Source organism: Halichoerus grypus, chromosome 14 (assembly GCF_964656455.1).
Source record: "Halichoerus grypus chromosome 14, mHalGry1.hap1.1, whole genome shotgun sequence".
Lineage (NCBI taxonomy): Eukaryota > Metazoa > Chordata > Mammalia > Carnivora > Phocidae > Halichoerus > Halichoerus grypus.
The window spans coordinates 88,014,244-88,034,856 of NC_135725.1; the positions used below are offsets into that span (position 1 = coordinate 88,014,244).

Consider the following 20,613-nt stretch of genomic DNA (forward strand, 5'->3'; position numbering starts at 1 on the left):
ATGATCAGATATATTATAAAGAGGGGTTCCTGTCTGGCTCAGTCGGTAGAGCATGCAACTCTTTTTTTTTTTTTTTTTAATTTTTTTATTGTTATGTTAATCCCCATACATTACATCATTAGTATAGCATGCAACTCTTGATCTTGGGTTGGGAGTTCAAGCCCCACATTGGGTGTAGAGATGACTTAAAAGTAAAATCTTTACAAAAAAAGTCTTTAAAAAAGATATATATATATATATATATATATATATATAAGATCACATATAAGGGCAATATTTTTTATGTTTTGTTTCACTGCCATTTTCCCTCTGCCTAGAATAATGTCTGGCCTATAGTAAGAGGTCAATACTATTTGCTGAATGAATTAATGATGATTTAATGGTACCTGAGTAAATCACAACTAGAGAACCACAAAGAACAAAGAGTATCTTAGAACGGTCGTTTGTTGTAAGTCGTTGGCAGGGTAAGAAAGGAGCTCCGAAATGTGGCTACATTTTACATTTCTTATAAAGAATTAAAACGAGCAGAAACTGAGAATGCACGAGAAGGAATCAAAGTGTTAAATAGTGCTGCCCGAGCCACATCAGAATGACCTAGGAGAGCTTTTCAAATGACAGATTCTCAGACTTGCCAGTTTGGGAAATGCTGTAAAGTGAGAAGTTGATGAACTGGATGTAATCTCAGGAATGCAAGACTGAACAGAGATTAGAATTAAAAAGGTCTAAACATAATTAAATACGCTGTAGACTCTCTAAAGAAAGAATAGATTAAAGAAAAAGGAATCATCTATATAACATGTATGAAACAGACTCTGTTCTATCCTTAACGCAAATCTATCCCTCCAGAAGAGATAGAGGCCTTAGGTTTCCATGACTTGGTGTCACAAGCCATTAAATTCATCCAAATCTATTTTGATTTGATGCTCTCCAAGAAACTTTGTATAGAATTTAGCTTTCCACATGGATTAGCCTATAGGGAGAAAACATGCAGATCGGCAAATATGAACAGCTTGTCTCTTCATGGATATACTTCTTGTTATAAATTTAAAATCTGCACTTCAGCTTATTCATCAGTCTTGGGAATTTGGTTAGGGTAAGTCACCTCCAGGCATACTGAAAATCCCAAATCTGTTAGCTTAATAAAGCTGAGGTAGAGACCTTTGGCCAAACCCTGTCACGATTGTACCACCAGAGCAGAAACAAAGAGAGCACCAGAAAGAAGTGACTGTAGGTTTTGGTTCTGTGCCCAACTGAAGGACAAAAACACCTGAGGCTGACATACTATTTAACCCACAAGCCAAAGTGGTGAATTGGCCTCATCCTCCCAATCCCCTGGCTCGCCACTCAAGACTCACCCTGCTAGATCTTCTCTAGGCATCCAAGGCTCCCTAGCAATTAATTCTACCCTAATGCCACCCAAATAAAAATAAAACTAGGGGGTGCTCTGTACTCTAACCTGTGCAATGAATCCAATCAGCCCATTAACCTAGCAGGGCCTACTGCAATCTAGCTTCTGTCCAACCCCCACCCTGCAGTAAGGAGACTACAAAATGGACCATGTGGCTACCTGCTTTCCTCACTTCAAGGCTATCGTGTGTCCTCAAGGCAAATCCACAGTGCTCATATAGTTGTCAACCTCAGTCTACCTTTTTAGGCTCCTCTTGATGTGCTCTGCTCATTCTCCAGGCCCATGTCCTCTTACACGTATGGACCTTTGGACATACCATTTACTTCCTGTTCCTGGAAGGCTTTGTCTGCATCACCCTCCTAACCTGACCCCCACCCCACCCCTGGCACCGCTTCACCTGTGTAATTAGCTAGTCCTTCAGGATTCCACATGGATGCCACTTCTTCCTCAACTGAGTTATATTCCTGTGTACCTATTCCCGTGGAGTTACCCCGACCTTAGTCCTTGTCACACTGTACTGTGATTTGTCTATATTTCTACACCCCTACGGGATTACAAGCTACTTGAGGATAAGAACCATGTCTTGGCACTTAGTAGGTGCTCAAAAAAATAGGTACTGTGGACAAAATATGGATGTCTCCATCATACACATCACATCTGTATCATTTGATATAATTTTTATAATTTTGTTTAGTTTCTTCTTTTACATACTAAAGTCATAATTATTTGCCACCTACATCACCAATCCTCTTACCAAAAACAGTAATAGCAATCTAGAAAATAAATCTATCCAGGGCACCTGGGTGGCTCAGTTGGTTAAGTTTCTCCCTTCAGCTCAGGTCATGATCTCAGGGTCCTGGGATGGAGCCCCACGTCATCCATCATCCGGGCTCCCTGCTCAGAAGGGAGCCTGCTTCTCTCTCTCCCTCTGCCCCTCCCCCTGCTCATGCTCACTCTCTAATAAGTAAATAAAATCTTTAAAAAAAAAAAGAATTAAATCTATCCTAGGATGAAATTTTTCATGCACACCTTAGTATCTTTTGAAAATTGAACAATGCAAGTAGATAACCTTTTTTTTTTTAATGAAACTTGATTATTCTCTTTATTTAATGATTAAATCCTCATCGTACAAATGAGAAATCTTTCTTTTAAGTATAATTAACATACAGCATTATATTAGCTTCAGGTATACAATATAATGATTCAATAATTTGTATACATTACTCAGTGCTCATCAGGATAAATGTCCTCTTAATCCCCTTTATCTGTTTCACCCATCTCTCTACCCCTCCCCTCTGGCAACCATCAGTTTGTTCTCTATATTCAAGATTCTGTTTTATTGTCTCTCTTTTTTTCTTTGTTTATTTTGTTTCTTAAATTCCACATACGAGTGAAATCAAATGATATCTCTTCCTCTGACTTATTTCACTTAGCATTTTACCCTCTAGGTCCATCCATGTTCTTGCAAAGGCAAGATCTCATTCTTTTTTATGGCTAAGTCATATTCCATTATATATATATATATATATAATATCTTCTTTATCCATTCATCTGTGGGTAGACACTTGGGCTGTGTCCATATCTTGGCTATTGCAAATAATGCTGCAATAAACATAGGGATGCATATACCTTTTCAAATTAGAGTTTCTATTTTCAGTGCAGCTGGCTGGCTCAGTCTGTAGAGCAGACGACTCTTAACCTCAGGGTCATGAGTTCAAGCCCCATGTTGGGCGTGGAGCCTACTTAAGAGTTTTTGTTTTCTTTGGGTAAATACCCAGTAGTGGAATTACTGAATCATATGGTAATTCAATTTCTAATTTTTTGAAAAGCCTCCTACTGTTTTCCATGGTGGCTGCACCAATTTACATTCCCACCAACAGGGCACAAGGACTCCTTTTTCTCCACATCCTCACCGACATTTGTTCTTTCTTGTCTTTTTGATTTTAGCCATTCTGACAGGTGTAAGGTAATATCTCTTTGTGGTTTTGATTTGCATTTCTCTGATGATGAGTGATGTTGAGCATCTTTTCATGTGTCTGTAGGCCATCTGGATGTCTTCTTTGGAAAAATGTTCAGGTCTCTGCCCCCATTTTTAAGTGGATTATTTGTGGGGGTTTTGGTGCTGGGTTGTACAAGTTCTTTATGTATTTTGGATATTAATCCCTTATCAGATATATCATTTGCAAATATCTTCTCCCATTCAGTAGGTTGTCTTTCTGTTTTGTTGATGGTTTCCTTCACCGTACAAACGCTTTTTATTTTGGTATAGTCCCATATTGTTTAAACGTCCATACTACCCAAAGCAATCTACAGATTTAATGCAATCACTATCAAAATACCAACATTTTTCATAGAACTAGAACAAATAATACTAGATAACCTACTTTTAAGGCTAAGTAAATTTAATTCCAAAAATTTTAAAGTCACGGTGAAAAATATATTTTATATGCACAAACACACTGATAAAATCCAAATTTCTTTGCCCAAACATTGCCAGGCATTTCCATATATGTCCATCCTAAGGCAGATATTTTTAAGTTTCTTAGTTTTCTTTGCTAAGTAGAAGTCAAACTCAAACTAAGCCGATATGTAGAATAATTCATCAGACTGTGGTCTCAAGCAGCAAACATCCAGCTTTTGGGGGGACATAATGTGACTTCAGTATAACTTTTTTTAGAAATTGAAACAGAATTGACATATAACATTATTGGTTTCATACATACAACATAATGATTCTGTTTGTATATACTGTGAAATGATCACCACAGTCTAGTTAACATATATAGTTACAATTTTTTCCTGTGATATGACAGAATAACTTTATCTTTTAAAAATTTTTTAAAAGATTTATTTATTTATTTGAGAGAGAGAGAAAGAGCATGAGCAGGAGGGGCAGAGAGAGAAGAAGAAGAGGCCAAAGAAGAGGTTCTATCCCACGACCCGGAGATCACAACCAGAGATGAAACCAAGAGTCAGATGCCCAACCGACTACGCCACCCAGGTGCCCCAATCACAGAATAACTTTAAAAAAATGTGGTAATAATAGCCAAAGAGAACTATTTCCCCTGGACAGGTAACATTTAAATTATACTTAAGTAGACTCAAGTATATTGCTAAATATTAGTATGGTTAGTGTTTTGGAATGCATTTTTTAAAAAAAGATTTTATTTATTTATCTGGAAGAGAGAGAGAACACGAGTGGGGGAAGAGCAGAGGGAGAAGGAGAAGAAGAAGCAGACTCCCCACTGAGCAGGGAGCCTGACGTGGGGCTCGATCCCAGGACCCTGGAATCATGACCTGAGCTGAAGGCAGACACTTAACCAACTGAGCCACCCAGGTGCCCCTGGAGTGCATTTTATATTTATAATTTTTTTTTTTTAAAGATTTTATTTATTTATTTGACAGAGAGAGAGACAGAGAGGGAGAGAACACAAGCAGGGAGAGTGGAGAGGGAGAAGCAGGCTTTCCGCAGAGCAGAAATGGTGTGGCAACGCCCACACCATTTTCCCAAGGACCTGTTGGGTATTTTAATGCATTTCAGGAACCTGTTCTCAGTTTTGGTTGTGCAAACAAAAGTATAAAGGGAATAGATCCCTTTAAAGGTGCCACGTTTTCTTTTGCTGTAGGTAGTAGGGGAAATGTTTTTGTTTCTTAGTCCCCAAGAACCAAAACTTTGAAGGCGCTGCATGGGACAGCCAGAGCACCCCCAAATGGTCAATATCTAGAACCTCTTCATTCTGTCCCAATTTAATAAAAAAAAAACGTACTTTTCCACAACAACAACAAAAATTCTTTACAGCAAGACATACTTTCGCAACACAACAAAATCAGAAACTTGACCTTACTCGTAATACCTTTACAAATTAATTTCTCTAGGGGCGCCTGGGTGGCTCAGTCATTAAGCATCTGCCTTCGGCTCAGGTCATGATCCTGGGGCCCTGGGATCGAGCCGCATCGGGCTCCCTGCTTGGCGGGAGGCCTGCTTCTCCCTCTCCCCCTGCTTGTGTTCCCTCTCTCTGTCAAATAAATAAATAAAATCTTAAAAACAACAACAAATTAATCTCTCTAAACTGGAAAGGAAAAACAGTAACTTTGGATTTGAAAGAATGAGTGAATCACTAGACACACACAGAAGACACCTGCTGGAATATATGCTTCATTCATAACAGTTTCCATTGGGGCTGCAGTAGTCAGCCCTGTGAGTCACTGGTTCTCAACGCTTCTCAATATGAGTAACAGCAAAGGTTTTAGAAAGCAAAACCGACATCACTGATGGAGAAATATGAGTGAGTGATGGGTAGAAAAGGGCTTGCAAGCTACGAATACAGAAGATGCACTTTTCAAACTACATTTGTCTAGTGTCAGGAAAAACAAAACAAAACAAAACAAAAAACAAAACACAACACAACCAACCCAAAACCCGTAGCACGAGTGCTAGCATTCGTTGTTTGATGAGTCTGGTCAGTAGCTTCACTGCTCTGAGACTCATTTATAAAATGGAGAAAACTATTAAACTCACACGGTCCTTGTTAGCCTATGAAAGGATACACTTAAATCCTCTAATAAATGTGCACTGGGCACTTAACAATTGGGTTCTCTCCTGTTTTCATATTTTAAGAGATGGGCAGAAGAATTTTGGTTTTCTGCCTGATTCCTCAGAAAAGTGAGGTGGCGGGCGCCTGGGTGGCTCAGTTGGTTAAGCGACTGCCTTCGGCTCAGGTCATGATCCTGGAGTCCCAGGATCGAGTCCCGCATTGGGCTCCCTGCTCGGCGGGGAGTCTGCTTCTCCCTCTGACCCTCCCCCCTCTCATGTGCTCTCTCTCTCTCTCTCAAATAAATAAATAAAATCTTTAAAAAAAAAAAAAAGAAAAGTGAGGTGGCCCTGAGTGGCTCGGTTGGTTAAGCACCAGACTCTTGATTTCGGCTCAGGTCATGCATGATCTCAGGGTCAGCTCCGCAACGGGCATGGAGCCTGCTTAAGATTCTCTCTCTCCCTCTGCCCCCCCTTCTCTAAAAATAAATAAATAAATAATAAAAGATACATTAGAAAAGTGAGGTAGCAGGTTAGCATTACAACACGTGGTGGAGAAAACCAAGGGCTCTAAATACACCATGTGGAGCCAAAAAGATGAGACAAGAACGCCAACATATTGATTACTTTCAAGCTGGATGATGAGTATATAAGGGCTCATAATATTACTTAATGTAAGTATGTTTGAAAATGTCCATAATAAAAAGTTCAAACAACAACAATATTTTTGAAGGCATTAAAACTTAGAAATATTTATTTTTTAAATTTATTTAAATTTATTTTTTATTAAGTAATCTCTATGCCCAACGTGGGGCTCAACTAACGACCCTGAGATCAAGAGTCGCACACTCTACCAACTGAGCCGGTCAGGGGCCCCTGAACTTAAAAAAATGTTAAAGTCTGAGGAAGAGGGCTCTTACATCCCAGAGATGTGGAATTGAATCTCTACTTCCTACTCTGTGAACTTGGCCAAGCTACTTTGCCCTCCTGAGCTTCAATTTCCTCTCTTATAAAAGGGGACGTTAACGGTGTGGCTGTAGCCAGTGCAGAGATGTGCCACTCAGGTCCCCCTTCCAGAAAGAATTCGTTGCCCAGCTGCAAGGAGAATAGTTAGCAGACTCTAGGGTCTGCCTTATCTTGTGAGCCAAGGTCATGGTCTTCTTGTGGCAAACACCAACCAAAGACTGAGAAAGATGGAGGCCAAGGTCACACCGCTCTCGGGGCGGCCCTTGGCCAATGAACGTGCAAGGCACAACAGCAGCCTGGCCATTTCTGTCCAACGTAAGATTCCTTGAACAGGTAATCTTTGTGCTGGAGCTGGTAGAGACTTTCTCAGGCTGCATCCTGGTCCTGTGGCTCCCTCTCCCAATCACACTTCCTCCCTCTTCTCGTCACAGGTGTGTATTACTTCCCAATAAAACCTTGCACTCCTAACTCCTTCTCAGCATCTTCTTCCCAGATGCTGGCATGTATGGTACTAACCTCACTGGATTCTTGGGAAGAATAAATGAGATGATGGTTGGAAAATACTTTGTACAGCACACGGGACATGATAAGCTCTCAATAATCAGCAACGTGGATGATAACTACTCAACAGTGTGTACAGCAATAAGGCATGGTGCATGTGAAACTATTACAAGAACTATAGAGTTTATGCAATTTAGAAGCTATTTCTACTTTTATAACCCATAAAGAGGGCAGAGAAGTACAAATGGGGACTGTACCTGCTGAACTTTATACACTAAAATCACAGATGTTACTCTAAGAGTTAATTCTTTGTAAAACCTTCATTCTAATTACTAGACTGGCGTGTTCTATATTTGAAAAAACACACAATATAGCTATTGTGATATTGTAGCTTAAATGTGAACAGGTATTATAACTTTTGCAACAAGAAATTGGAAGTTTCATCTTTTTGTTGTTGGGGGGGTGGTGGTTTAAATCTATTTCTAGTATGGAACAACTGAAGTTGTTTAAGCTTTCCATAAATTTAACACAGAATTTACAAATTGGATGAGATTTATGAGTTAAAAGTTGGCCCAATGGGTGCCTGAGTGGCTCAGTTGGTTGAGCGACTGCCTTCGGCTCAGGTCATGATCCTGGAGTCCCTGGATGGAGTCCCACATCCAGCTCCCTGCTTGGCAGGGAGTCTGCTTCTCCCTCTGACCCTCCCCCCCCTCATGTGCTCTCTCTCTCATTCTCTCTCTCTCAAATAAATAAAAAATCTTAAAAAAAAAAAAAAAGTTGGCCCAATGGGAAGACCATGATTAATCAATATTAAAAACTTGCATACTCTCAAAAAAAAAAAAAAACACAACTTGTATACTCTCAACTAACTCTCTAATATAATATACATATTTGGCCTTTTATGATTTTAACATTTTTTAAAAGATTTTATTTTTAAGTAATTTCTACACCCAACATGGGGCTTGAACTCATGACTCCAAGATCAAGAGTCATATGTTCTACTGACTGAACCAGCCAGATGCCCCAGATTTTAACTAGATGCATTACTAGCCTGAAATTAGTATGAGTACATATTACTAAAAAAGGAAACAAATACTTCATTATAAACACTAATTCTAGAAGATTTTACACCCACATTCTAAAATCTAATTAGATTAATTTCCCAGGGCATTCATGTATTCTTGGTAGCTTGCAATTTTTAAGTGTCAAAATAAAGCCTTGTTTTTAAATGTGGGTGGTGTTGATGAAACAAGTATGAGTAATACTTGCAGGAAACACAATATTAGCTTTAGCTAGGAAGTGGATGATACTTGAATAGTCCTCCAAAGAGCATTTTCCGTGTTGCACCGATGTAAAGCAAGAGTTATAATGTGGTCACCCAGTAAGCCCGGACATTTACAAAACTCCGTTATAGTGCCTGAAATACAGTGTTACTGACCAAAAATGCAGTTTACACAAATTTTCAGGATTATGTCTAGAGTATAAAGTGAAGGCAACAAGCTGATGAGTGAATCAAGACTGCCAGACCTCCCATGTTTTGCTTGATATCTACTAACCAGAAAAGGTGGTGCAAAGCCTATTTTAATGGCAAGGCAGGGATGACAGAATTAAACTCCACTTAGCCTATCTTCTGAGGCAATTCTGCTCCACTCACCACAGATCTGGCAGGAATGAATGTCTCCCCTGTTGGTCTTGCTATGTTTTATCTCAAATGGAAATCTCTGAATTGTTAAAAACAAAAAGCAGAAGAGCTATGAGCTGTGAATCCTGCCCTACGTTTAGCATTCTACAGTAAGAAGAGGTAACCGTTCTCCCAAACCTGGAACTATTAAGTCAATTACTCCAAGATTAAGAAAGAATCAATAATGCCTAGTTTACAATTTTTTTTTAAAGATTTTATTTATTTTTGACAGAGAGAGAGTGTACAAGCAGGGGAAGCAACAGGCAGAGGGAGAGGGAGAAGCAGGCTTCCCGCTGAGCAGGGAGCCCGATGCGGGGCTCAATCCCAGGACCCTGGGATCATGACCTGAACCGAAGGAAGACGCTTAACGACTGAGTCACCCAGGCGCCCCCTTAGTTTACAATTTTAACTCACTGTAAAGTGTTCTTATATCAAACATACCCATACATAGCCGGCATAAGCAACATGAACGGCAAAGGAGATAAATCTTCAAGCCTTACTTTAAAAGTAAAAAAGGTGCCTAGACTGTGCGTATTTGTGGGCAGGGGGTATATGGGAAATCTCTGTACTTTCCACTCAATTTTGCTGTGAAACTAAAATGGCTCTAAAAAATAAAGTCTAAAAAAAAAAAAAACGGTGCCTAGAGTTATCAAAAATGTTTACAACTGCCAAGGGGCAGAAAGGTGTTAAAATTACCCTCCCATTACTTTAAAAAAGCAAATATTAAAACAAAAGGGAAAAAAGGATCCATTCGTTTATTCAATAAATATTTACTGAACTCCTACTATGAGTCAGGCATTGTTCTCAGTAGAGTTGGTAAATAACTCTTCCACTGCTACCTCTAAAAAGGGCTCACCGCAATCAATATCACCATATTCAACATACTGTGGAATGTACATCGCATGCCTGGCATTGTCCTGGAAACTCAGGTTAGAAAATCTCTCTGCTTGCTTTCTTGCTTTTGATATTTTGGGCTACTCCGTTTCTTATTGGCACCAAAGTAAAGCAATGAAGATGTCAGAGAGGACACGGGGAGACCACAAAACTAGGTGCTGTCACTTGGTCATTTGGTAGCGGCAAAGATTAGAATAATTATGAGGAAAGCTAAAATTTCCAGTGGGTTTATTTATTCTTCGCATTAATGAGCATGTGAATAAAAAGCTGAAGTGAAACCTCGGTAACTTGTCACTTCCCTCTACTAAGTAAATAACAAAAAACATTCAAATGTAAGAAATTCTTGCTCGGCCATTTCTCCAATGACCAGTCACAATTTCAACAAGTCAGTGCAATCAATTTACGCTATTAACATTACCTTTTGTAACAAAGGCTTGAGTAAATGCATTTTGGTTAATCTTAGAAACATAAATCTCTCTTTTGACTCTGATTTTGCAGACTAGAGTTAAAACCTACTTTATATGCTTTCACCAAAATAAGTAGATATCCTTCAGTGTATATAACATGAGTTAGATCAGTATATTGCACACAGTAGTTGTTCAATAAAAAAATTAAGAATTGATTAAGAGGGAATAATACGCAGGGCATGGGTTTGGGGGGGAGCCCGGCTGGCTCAGCCAGTAGAGCATGCAACTATTGATCTCGGGTTGTGAATTCGAGCCCCATGTGTAATGTGGAGTTAACTTAAAATTAAAAATTAAAGGGGCGCCTGGGTGGCTCAGTCGTTGAGTGTCTGCCTTCGGCTTCGGTCATGATCTCGGGGTCCTGGGATCGAGCCCCGCGTCCGGCTCCCTGCTCAGCGGGAAGCCTGCTTCTCCCTCTCCCACTCCCCCTGCTTGTGTTCCTTCTCTTGCTTTGTCTCTCTCTGTCAAATAAATAAATAAAATCTTTAAAAAAAAATTAAAAAATTAAAAAACACACACACACAAAAAAGTAAAAACAAAAGGGACTAGTATTAAGAGTTGTACAGAAACTATTTAATTATATCCTAATCACTTTAAAACAGCCATTTATACTTTGTTATGACTTTCTGATACAAAAATAGAAAGCCTCCATTAAAATACAAACTAATCCAATAAAGTTATTACGAATTATGGTTTTGAGGTCATTTTTATAGTGGTATTAACTTCCTGACATTTCATGATTTCTCAAAGTTTCCTGGAATATGAAAGTTTACCCCTACAGAGATGTTTAAAAAAAAAAGGAGAGAAAGGTTTTACTTCACCTAAGGAGGACGTGCCTTAAGAGCAGGCCTTGTGTGTAAAGCGCCCATTAGAAACCCGTAGGTTTTAAAAGCCTGTGCAGATCTTGACTAAAGTCCTAAAATATGTGTAAAACCTGGTGGTATTTGTGAAGGTCTATGAAAGCTGCAACCACCTATTACAAATAACTCATGCCCATCCAAACCATAGCGCTGCCTCCCTCCACCTAGAAACAGAATTCTACCAACTTAGGATTTTGCATCCCATCGTTATCTCCTTACCCGCGTGCAAGAGTCCAAGCCACCATTCAAGGAAAACCCTCAATGACTGCTCTGCGTTGGGCTGTCCGGCGCTGCCCAACACAGCACTTCACCCAGTCTCTTACCACTGAAGGACTGGAAGCTTCTTTTTCAGAATCCTTCATTATTCCAATTAAAAAAAAAATCTCAAATACTAATAAAATAAAGCAGCGGAAAAGAGACATTTTGTTGCCCTTATGCTTCCTGGCATTTCACCTTAAAACTCAAATACTGCACTTCTTTTATTAGTGCAAATAATGTGTTTATTCCTTTCCCCCTATTAAACCATAAGCCACTTAAGCCCAAAAGCCCATACTCTAGTGAAATGCTTTTTTTCCGTGACTCCTCACTGACATATATTTGCGTATATAAAACTCTAACTGACATGTTCTTTCTTGGAAACTTACCAAGTGAAAAAATTTTCAAGTAGTACACACACCCCGCCTTAAAAATCTTTTCCACTTACTTTTATTGTAAAAAATTCCAAGCATACACAGTAGAAAGAATAGCATCATGAGCCCTGTTATGCTGATCACCTAGCTTCAACAATTACCAACTCGTGACCACTCCTGTTTTGCCAACATCCCCACCCCAATTTATTTTGAACCAAATCAAGACTTCCTATCATATATCATAGATATTCCAGTTCCTATTTATTTTCAACAACATTGTCTTTGCTTTCCCTCCCACCCCTCCACCCCCTAAAAGAAGTGTACAGAATAATGCAGGTGATTGGACCTACTCTACCATTTTCTTCTCAAAGCTACCTTCTCTTTCCTGATCACCTTTTATGCCATTCAGTAACATCACTGAAATGTCCACCTTGTGTTCAGTCCCTTCGACCCCGCCTATTGCACTTAAAAAATATTGCCTTTTTTCCTCCACAATCCTTTTCTCTTGCTTGAACAAGCAAAAAGAAATTGTGCCAGGATTTCTCTTATCTTGATAAAATTTACTTCGGATTTGTTCGCCCACCCCAGATAAGCTAAAAAGAGCCCAAGGGAGTGGAGAAGGAATGGAAGAGGAAAAACACGCTGCATTTAAAATGATAAATTTTGCTTAAGGAGGTAGGTACAAATATTTAAAACCATCAGTTATTTTAAAATTTGTATTTGTAAACATCAGCTGAAATCTTGAGTCCCTTTAGACAGAGAATGTTTATAAAATCAATCACTGTAATTTAAGGGAGCTATTGCCTTCAGGATTTTGGTGTCAAAGACAGTAGCTGTTTCTGAGCCTAAGAAACGGTTATGTAAAAACAATTAAAGCCAAAAAAAAAAAAAAAAAGATTAAGGGAGGATGCGCTGTTTCCATCGCTGCTCTAACCTTGTTTTATTTTGACGTGAGATTTCTTGGCCTCAGCTCAGACAGCAACCACCCCCCCACACTTTCTCCTCCACACCCTTTACAAATGGAATTCCGAAAGGAGGCACTTTCCGAGTTCATCATGGGAAATGGCTCATCTTGAGAACATTTCAGTGCAATGATTGAGATTTCATCCACTCCTCCCCCACCACCCCGGCACTGCACTGCCTATCCCTTGCCCAGTGATTTCCCGGGGAATCCAGAGAAAGGCAGAGAAACAAGCCCCATGCCACCAGCCACAGCCTCTCCTCCCCAGGGATGGCTTGTGCACTGCCTCGGCATCCCCTGGGCGCCCGGCTCCGGGGAGAGAGCTTCCAGCAAGAGGTTTCAGACACCGCGCTGCCTGTTTACCCATCCGCAGCCCTAGGTTAAGGATCTCAGAGGGCTCCCCTCGCCGCCAACCTTCCCCATTTAAAACTGTTTCCTCTGAGCAGTTAAAGAATTATTTCTCCCGCGAATGCCTCCTTCTGAACGTGGTCACACAAGATCTCCCTCTAACTCCGATTACTTTCCCTTCCAGGCCAAACGCCGCAGTCCCCACCGCAAATCCAGGATCTGAGCTGCTTCTTTAGAACTGCAAGTGCGCCCCGCGCCGCCACAGGTCAAAAGTCCTCGCCTCTAGAGGGAAGACATCACTTCTCGCCCCTGTACCCCAAAACCCAAGACCTGAGACCCGGCCCGGCCGAGGCCGCCCCGCCCCCGAGAGGAGCGCCAGATCGGCCCGCACCTCCACGGGGAGAACAGCCCTAGGCACTCGCGGCTGGGGCGCCCGAACAAATAACGCAGCCCGGAAAATCTGAGGGCCTCCACGCCCCCCTCGAAGCTGGTCAGCCGCGCGTCGGTTACTCGCCCCGAGGGATTAAGGTTGCTCTTTCCACACACCACACTGGCCTCGGGGCGCCGGGGAGAGGGAGGCCGGCCCGCGGCCCCTGCCCAGGCCGCCCGGGGGACCCAGATCCGCGCCCCCTCCTCAGTCCGCAGGGGGACTCAGATCCGCACCTCCTGCCCAGACCGCCGTGGGGGGGAGCCCGGACCCCTACCCAAGCACCGGCGTGGGGGGACACGGGTCCGTGCCCCATACCCGGGCCGCCGGAGTACCTAGATCGGCACCCCCTGCTCAGGCCGCCGGGGGGGACTCAGATCCGCGCCCCCAGCTCAGGCCGCCGAGGGGCCCCAGATCTGCGCCCCCTCCTCAGGCCGCCGGGGAGACCCGGATCCGTCCCCCTCCTCCTTCCCACACCAGCTCCCCTCGCCTCGAAAGGGCGAATCTGGCTTGCACCTCTTGCTCGGGCCGAGGCCGATGAGGGGCACCCAGCCCCGCGTCTCCTCCGCAGGCCGCGGGGACCCCTACCAGCGCGCCATTGCCTCCACCGAGGCAGCCCGGCCCGCGCCCCCTGCCCAGGAGCGCCAGGCACCTTCCCCCCCACTCCCTCAGCCCGGCGGGCCCGGCCCCTCACTCACCCAGAGCTCGGTGCCCCAGCTCATGGTGCAGGGGGCGGGAAGGGGCGCGCCGCGCGGCAGGCGCGGCTCTCCGGTCCCCCTCCCCGGCGATTCCCTTCGCCCCTTGAGATCCCCGCAATCGAGGAAAGCCCGGTGCGCGCGCGGCCGCCGCCTCCTCCGGCTCGCCGCTCCTCGCCTTGGGTCTCCTCAGCAGTTCCTCCTCCCCGTCGCTCCTCAGCAAAATGGCCCGAGGAAGCAGCCGCCGCGCTCGCCGCAGCGCCCGCCAGCCCGCCCCATACCCGGACAGCGAGAGGAGGGGGAAGCGAGGGAGGAGCGGCGGGAGGGGGCGGGGCCGCGGCGGGGGCGGGGCCGGCCTGACAGCTCGCGCACGCGCGCGCCCCGCCCCCGGCCCCGGCCCCGGCCCCGGCCCACCCTCCTCCTGGGCGCCCTCGGGCCGACCCGCACGGCCCAGGGCTCCTGAAGGACGCAGAGGGAGGCGGGAGGGCGGCCGGGACCGGGAACCGGGAGAACTCTCCCCGCCGACTTCTTTATTATTAGCGACCACACTCTCTGCTCTTAGAACAACCTCTCGCCTTTGAACGAAGCCGGCCCCTGTTATTACCGGTGCTCCACCTCGCCAAGCACCAATTTGGACTTAAGGACAATACTTTCCCTTGGCAGCCATTTGAGCCGACCAGAGTTCGCTCGGGATGCTCTTTCCCCACCGCCTAGCAGCCGCGAAGGCCCCAGGTGCCCTGCAGACTTGCGCGATGGGAGTGGGGCCTGGTTCGGTGAGGATACAGATGGGGACCAAGAGCGACCAAGCAGCTCTGAGCGGCTGGGGAAGGAATCCAGGGGCATACAACCAGTGATTTTCAATCTCTGAAACCAGTGGTTCTCAACTTGTTAGGCCAAGAAACGCTCAGACGTGAAATCACGTTGCCGCTTAGTGGCAAAAACGCTGGGTCCACAGATAACGTGTTGGATTCCAATCCAGCCGCCCGCATGTACTAGCTGGGTGGCCTCAGGCAGTGACTCCACCTCTCTAGAAGCTCAGAGCCCCTGGCCTGCCATATGGAGGTGAGAACTATCCATCTTACCCTGTGCTGGTGAGGATCAGGAGATGAGCACCTGTTACTCGGTGCATGGTTGGGAAACTGAGAGCAGACTTTTTTTTTTTTTTTAAGATTTTATTTTTAAGTAATCTCTACACCCAAGGTGGGGCTCGAACTTACAACCCTGAGATCAAGAGTCACAAGCTCTGCCCCGGCCAGGCACCCCAAGAATGCATTTTTAAGTAGATACTCCCCTTTTCTTTCTCTGTGTTCCAAAGTTCTACACAAATATTTCCAACAAGATATGTTGAACTTTTGGAGTTCCAACTTTCATCTCAATCATTGCGTCCTTTCTCCCCAACTTTTCTTTCTCTCTTATTTAATACTACTGGCTTTTCTGAGTAACTCTGAACTAAAATGGGCCCCATTTTAGAAATATTGCACAATGATGCATCTCTCCAATACCTACCACCCCACCACCACCAGCCTCCACAAGTTTATCATTCTCCTCCATGAAAGGGTGCAGCTGAAAACCCTTGCAGATAAACCTACAAGTCTACTTCCTTTGTTGGGCACAGTTAACAATAAATTTAAACTGTCAAGACTGTTTTGGTCTGTGTTTTTTCAGTTACAAGTTCCCCCTACTCATTTGTTTTTAGTGTGTGTGTTTAAATATTTTGCTCTCACTGTTACCCGGTCTGAGAACTCTTTACTCCAGAGCCTCCTGGATATGTAACAATCAGGACGGCCAGCCACTTACTCCCAAAGCAGATTAATAGCCAGAGTGAGTTGGAGGGCTCAGAATTTCAAACAATGCCTCACAATTTAGTCTGCTATTTGGAAATGGTAAGTGAAATGCAGGTTAGCTTACAAGACCTTGCTCAGTAATCAACTCAATTTTCCTTCCTGCCAACACTTAAATATTTTTCCAGTCAAATACAATGATCTAATCTTGACTGAATTCTTGGAGACTTCTCAAAAACAGAGTGACCACTTGTGAAAATGTGCTAATCAGGAGGAAAAACAACCTGCTGCTCTAAAGAAGGGAAAGAAGAGGAAGGGACAGCAGAAGAAAAAAAGACCACATGACAGTGAAACCTTTTAAGGTGAGTAAGCAGGAAATAGTTATAGGAACCCATTAGAAGCCACAATAGCAGAACTATATGGAACCAGGTTAACTAGACCACACTGCAAATATCTTTAACTTCATTAAGTTTGGGTGGTACCTGGAAAAGGTTTGAAAATGTCAGAATCTTCAAAAAAAAGAAAAAAAGGAAAAAGGCACCACTGATCTCAAGGCAATGGAAACAAACAGGATAAAGAGAAGCCAGCGGGGCGGGGAGAAAGATAAAATACAACACAGTATTTTCTAGGCAGAACTAAATCTACTTCCGTTTCTCTTATGGTGAGGGAATAATTCTAAGACAAAGAATTCTCACTATTAACAAATTACTGTGACCTACTTAGGAATCAATTATCACAGGGGGTATTCTGAACCCTCTCTACGTAAGTGTTTGAATTACATAGAGGGTCAATCGAGGTTAAGCACACCTGATTCACCTCTCAGGAACATTTGAAGAACACTGATTTACAAAGTTCTGATCTCGGTGGGTGACTATATAAATTTTCACCAAAAAGTCTGATCATGTGGAATTAGAGACCCTTACAGGTCGCTGTGTAGTTAGAGGCCAAGAATTCTACCAGGGCTTTTTGACAATTCTAATGCTGCTAGCAAATAATAAACATCTCATTCAGGATCTCTGATGTATAGATCTATCTACCTTATCTTTTTTACAGGAGATAGGTTTGGTATTTGTTAAGTCGGGATTTTAGCATCCCACTACTTACTAGATGTGTGTGTGACCTTTGCAAGTTAACTTAAACTGAGCTTCTGTCTCCTCATTGGTCAAACAGGGACTTCGTGGGTTGTTCTAAGGCTGAATGAGGAAGCTGGAGGTGCACACTGGCTTTGGTGATAGCACAGAAAGCTGGAGAGCTCTAAAAAGATGGAAATAATGCTACTTACTTCAAAGATTTGTAGTAGCACTTTGAAGATTAAAGAATATGGGTAAAATGCTTAGCACTTAAGGGCACCAATATTGTTCCTCTTCCTTTCCTCTTGTTTTCTGGAGGATTTTTACTTATTGTACGAAGGAACACAATCCTCGACACACTTCTGATGTCGCAAAGTGGCTCGCCTGAACTACAACTAACTGATTGGTTGTCTACTGCTGACGTACTATTCATAATGACCCTCTCGGGATTTTTTTCCTCCTTTAAAATAGCTTCCATTAGTTTCTGGTTTAAAATTCTCCATTTGTTTAGCATTCAGACTTCTCACTAAGGACCCAAGAAACCAGTCAAGTGGAAAAAGTTGGAGTGGGATAAAAGTAGCAAGTCTATGGTGAGTAGAATCTTAAAACTGCAACCAATTTTTGTACCTGATTGTGGAATTCCCCTGAAGGTCTATGAAGATGTGCATGAAATCAGGAAAAACCAGCTGTCCTGTGGCTGAGCAAGTTACACACTGTGCCACCAAGTTGAGGGGAAGTGAACTTGATGTTTTTCTCCAACTCATGGGATTTAAGACATGCCAGGGCCGAGTTTTTCCAAGATGACTCTCTGCAAGAAGACTCGATGGGCTTTCCCCACGCCCCAAGAAATTACATTTCAAGTCAAAGAATGAAAGTGACATTTGACTTCTGAATGTGTGGCCAGTCGCCTATTTCACCTCTGGTTCTTCCGTTTCTAGAGGTTTTTGGTCTGAACTGTCAACTCTTTCGATAAAAACAAATGGTAATCATACGTTGTTACAACCAGCAAATATTAACCCACTAATTTCTATAAGGTTTCTGGAAATTTCTAAACTGATACCAAATATTATTAATAGTATTAGGTTCAAACTATAAATTCAGCTACTAGTGGCAAACTTTAGTGGATCTTGCAAAGTTAGAGGAAATGGAAAAATAAAATAGACTTGACTAAGATAGTGAGGTTAAAAGTCAGGTTTAGGAGATGAGTCTTCTTTCTAGCTCCTCCAGGCTTTTTCAGTCGATACCTTCAAGTTTAATGTCCCTTTGAAAATGGTGCCAGGGAGAAGAAGGCATAACTTGTTCTGTTACTCAACATGTCTGTTTCCAGTTACAGCATCATGATTATGCAAATAAGCTTTTCTTGAAACTCTGAAATTATGTGCCTAAATATAATTGCCAAGATAGTTTTCACTGAATTTGAAAAGTTAACTATCTAAAAAACACTTCACTTTAAGTCTTTGTAATTAGCGTTCCCTTTCTTAATTCTCTCAATTTCAAATTAATGACTGGCACAATATAGCGCTCAAATACCTGAAGGAAGCTATTCCTTATAAACTTCTGGACAGATACCATTGGTATGTGACCCTGTGAAGGTCACATAATAATTCCCAAGGGAAAAGAAGCAAAGAATAAGAAACCAACTTTAAGCTCTTGTAAAATTGTTTCCCAGAAACTAAAAGACAAAAGCTTTCTATTTTATAAACGATTTAAATGTTTCATGAGTATCGTATCACTTAATGAAATTAAAGACTTTTCCTGATCATTCCATTTTTAGAAGCCTATTAGTATATTCAAATTGAAAACCAGAGAGTCTCAAAAACAGGACCTTGCTTTAAAAAGTAAACAACAGAAATACTCCAAAGCATTGCAGACTGCCTTTAAAAATGAAACTGCAATTAAAAATCACCTTTTCTTTGAACTAGTTTCACAGTGCAGTGAGAATCAGTTAACTGTCTTTGAAATCTCGATTCCAAAAAGAAAGTATCACTTATTTTATGTTCCTACTATGTTCTCTCATTTTGCTGATTTTTAAAGTGCCTTCTGAAAATTTTTCTAGCATTTCATTTTCTTCTTTTTAGATTTTATTTATTTATTTGACAGAGACACAGCGAGAGAGGGAACACAAGCAGGGGAAGTGGGAGAGGGAGAAGCAGACTCCACGCTGAGCAGAGAGCCCAATGCAGGGCTCCATCCCAGGACCCCGGGACCATGACCTGAGCTGAAGGCAGAGGCCCAATGACTGAGCCACCCAGGCGCCCCTTCTAGCATTTCATTTGATAACACATCAGTTACTTATATTCTGGGCTTTTAATTTTTTGAAAGATTAAAAATGGTAAGAATTAGAAAACCATGTATGGTATAGTGCAAGATGCACAGACCCAGGTCTGAAGCAGAGGAGGTTGTAGTCCTGGTTCTAAAGATACTTGGCAGAAATTGTATGATCTTGAGCAAGTCAACTGGGTTCCTTGGATTTGTTTTCAAATTTGCTAAACAGATAGATGGATCTGTTGATTATCTAAGGACTCTTCCAGCCTAATATGCAAATGATTTTTTACAACAATGCAGGACAGAGATGAAGTACTGGGCTTTGTGGTTGGGGCCTGAATGAGCGTTCCATCTAGGTCATTTATAAATGAGCAGAGGCCTTTGAATAAAGTAATCAACCCAGTCTCATCCTTTAAAAAAAGGAATAAAAATATATACCTTATAAGGTTTTTGTGACATTAAATGAGATAATGTATATATAAAGTACCGAGCAGAATAGTTGGCAAATTTAATCACTCAATAACTAAATTTAACTACTATCATCTCCCTTTGTGGATTCTTAAAATAATAGTTTCTCGTTCTCAGTTTATCTGCAAAATGGGGTAGTAAGATCAGATAAAAATTCTGTTCAAAGATGTAAGATTACACATTTGTAATAGATGGCCAAAGATCAGAGGCTGGGGTAGGAAGAGATATGCTTCCCCTAGTAAACTGCCTCTAACTTCCTGGCCCCACCTTAGTGCCCTACTTTCGCCCTTACAGAGGGTGTGACACAATTTGTACCGGTTATTTAGAAGGGAGGAATTCAGATTCATGATTTTACCAAAATTGCACACAGCTAAAAAATCTAGTTCCCCAACCCCCTCATCCCTCCTTCCCCCATTCTGAATTTTCCCAACTGATTTTTTCTTTTTTAACCTGAGTGCAGCCCATTAGGGCCTTTAAAATATATTAAATATTAAGATATGTTCATTTCAGTTCCTAGTTCCAATTAAAACTTCAAGAATCATATTCTGTCATAAAATACACTAGTGGTTTTTACTTTCTCTTTTACTTAAATGATTTCACACAAAGAGCATGCATTACTTACTTGTACGGCAAGCTGAAACAGAATCTAAAAACTAAACTTGGC

General features: G+C 42.2%; 1 protein-coding gene across 17 annotated transcripts in view; it reads right to left on the reverse strand.

Annotated features, from left to right (window-relative positions):
* The window catches only part of FNBP1 (formin binding protein 1), a 136,189-nt gene extending 121,535 nt beyond the window's left edge, over positions 1-14,654 (reverse strand). For 16 of the 17 annotated variants that reach the window (XM_078061888.1, XM_036117048.2, XM_036117047.2 and 13 more), the window contains exon 1: positions 14,369-14,597. In XM_078061888.1, the coding sequence (XP_077918014.1) occupies positions 14,369-14,392 (24 nt within the window). In that variant the 5' untranslated portion in view covers positions 14,393-14,597. Of the gene's footprint in view, positions 1-14,368 lie in introns of all 17 variants that reach the window. The other variant, XM_036117038.2, reaches the window with a different exon arrangement.
* Between the last annotated feature and the right edge of the window lie 5,959 nt (positions 14,655-20,613).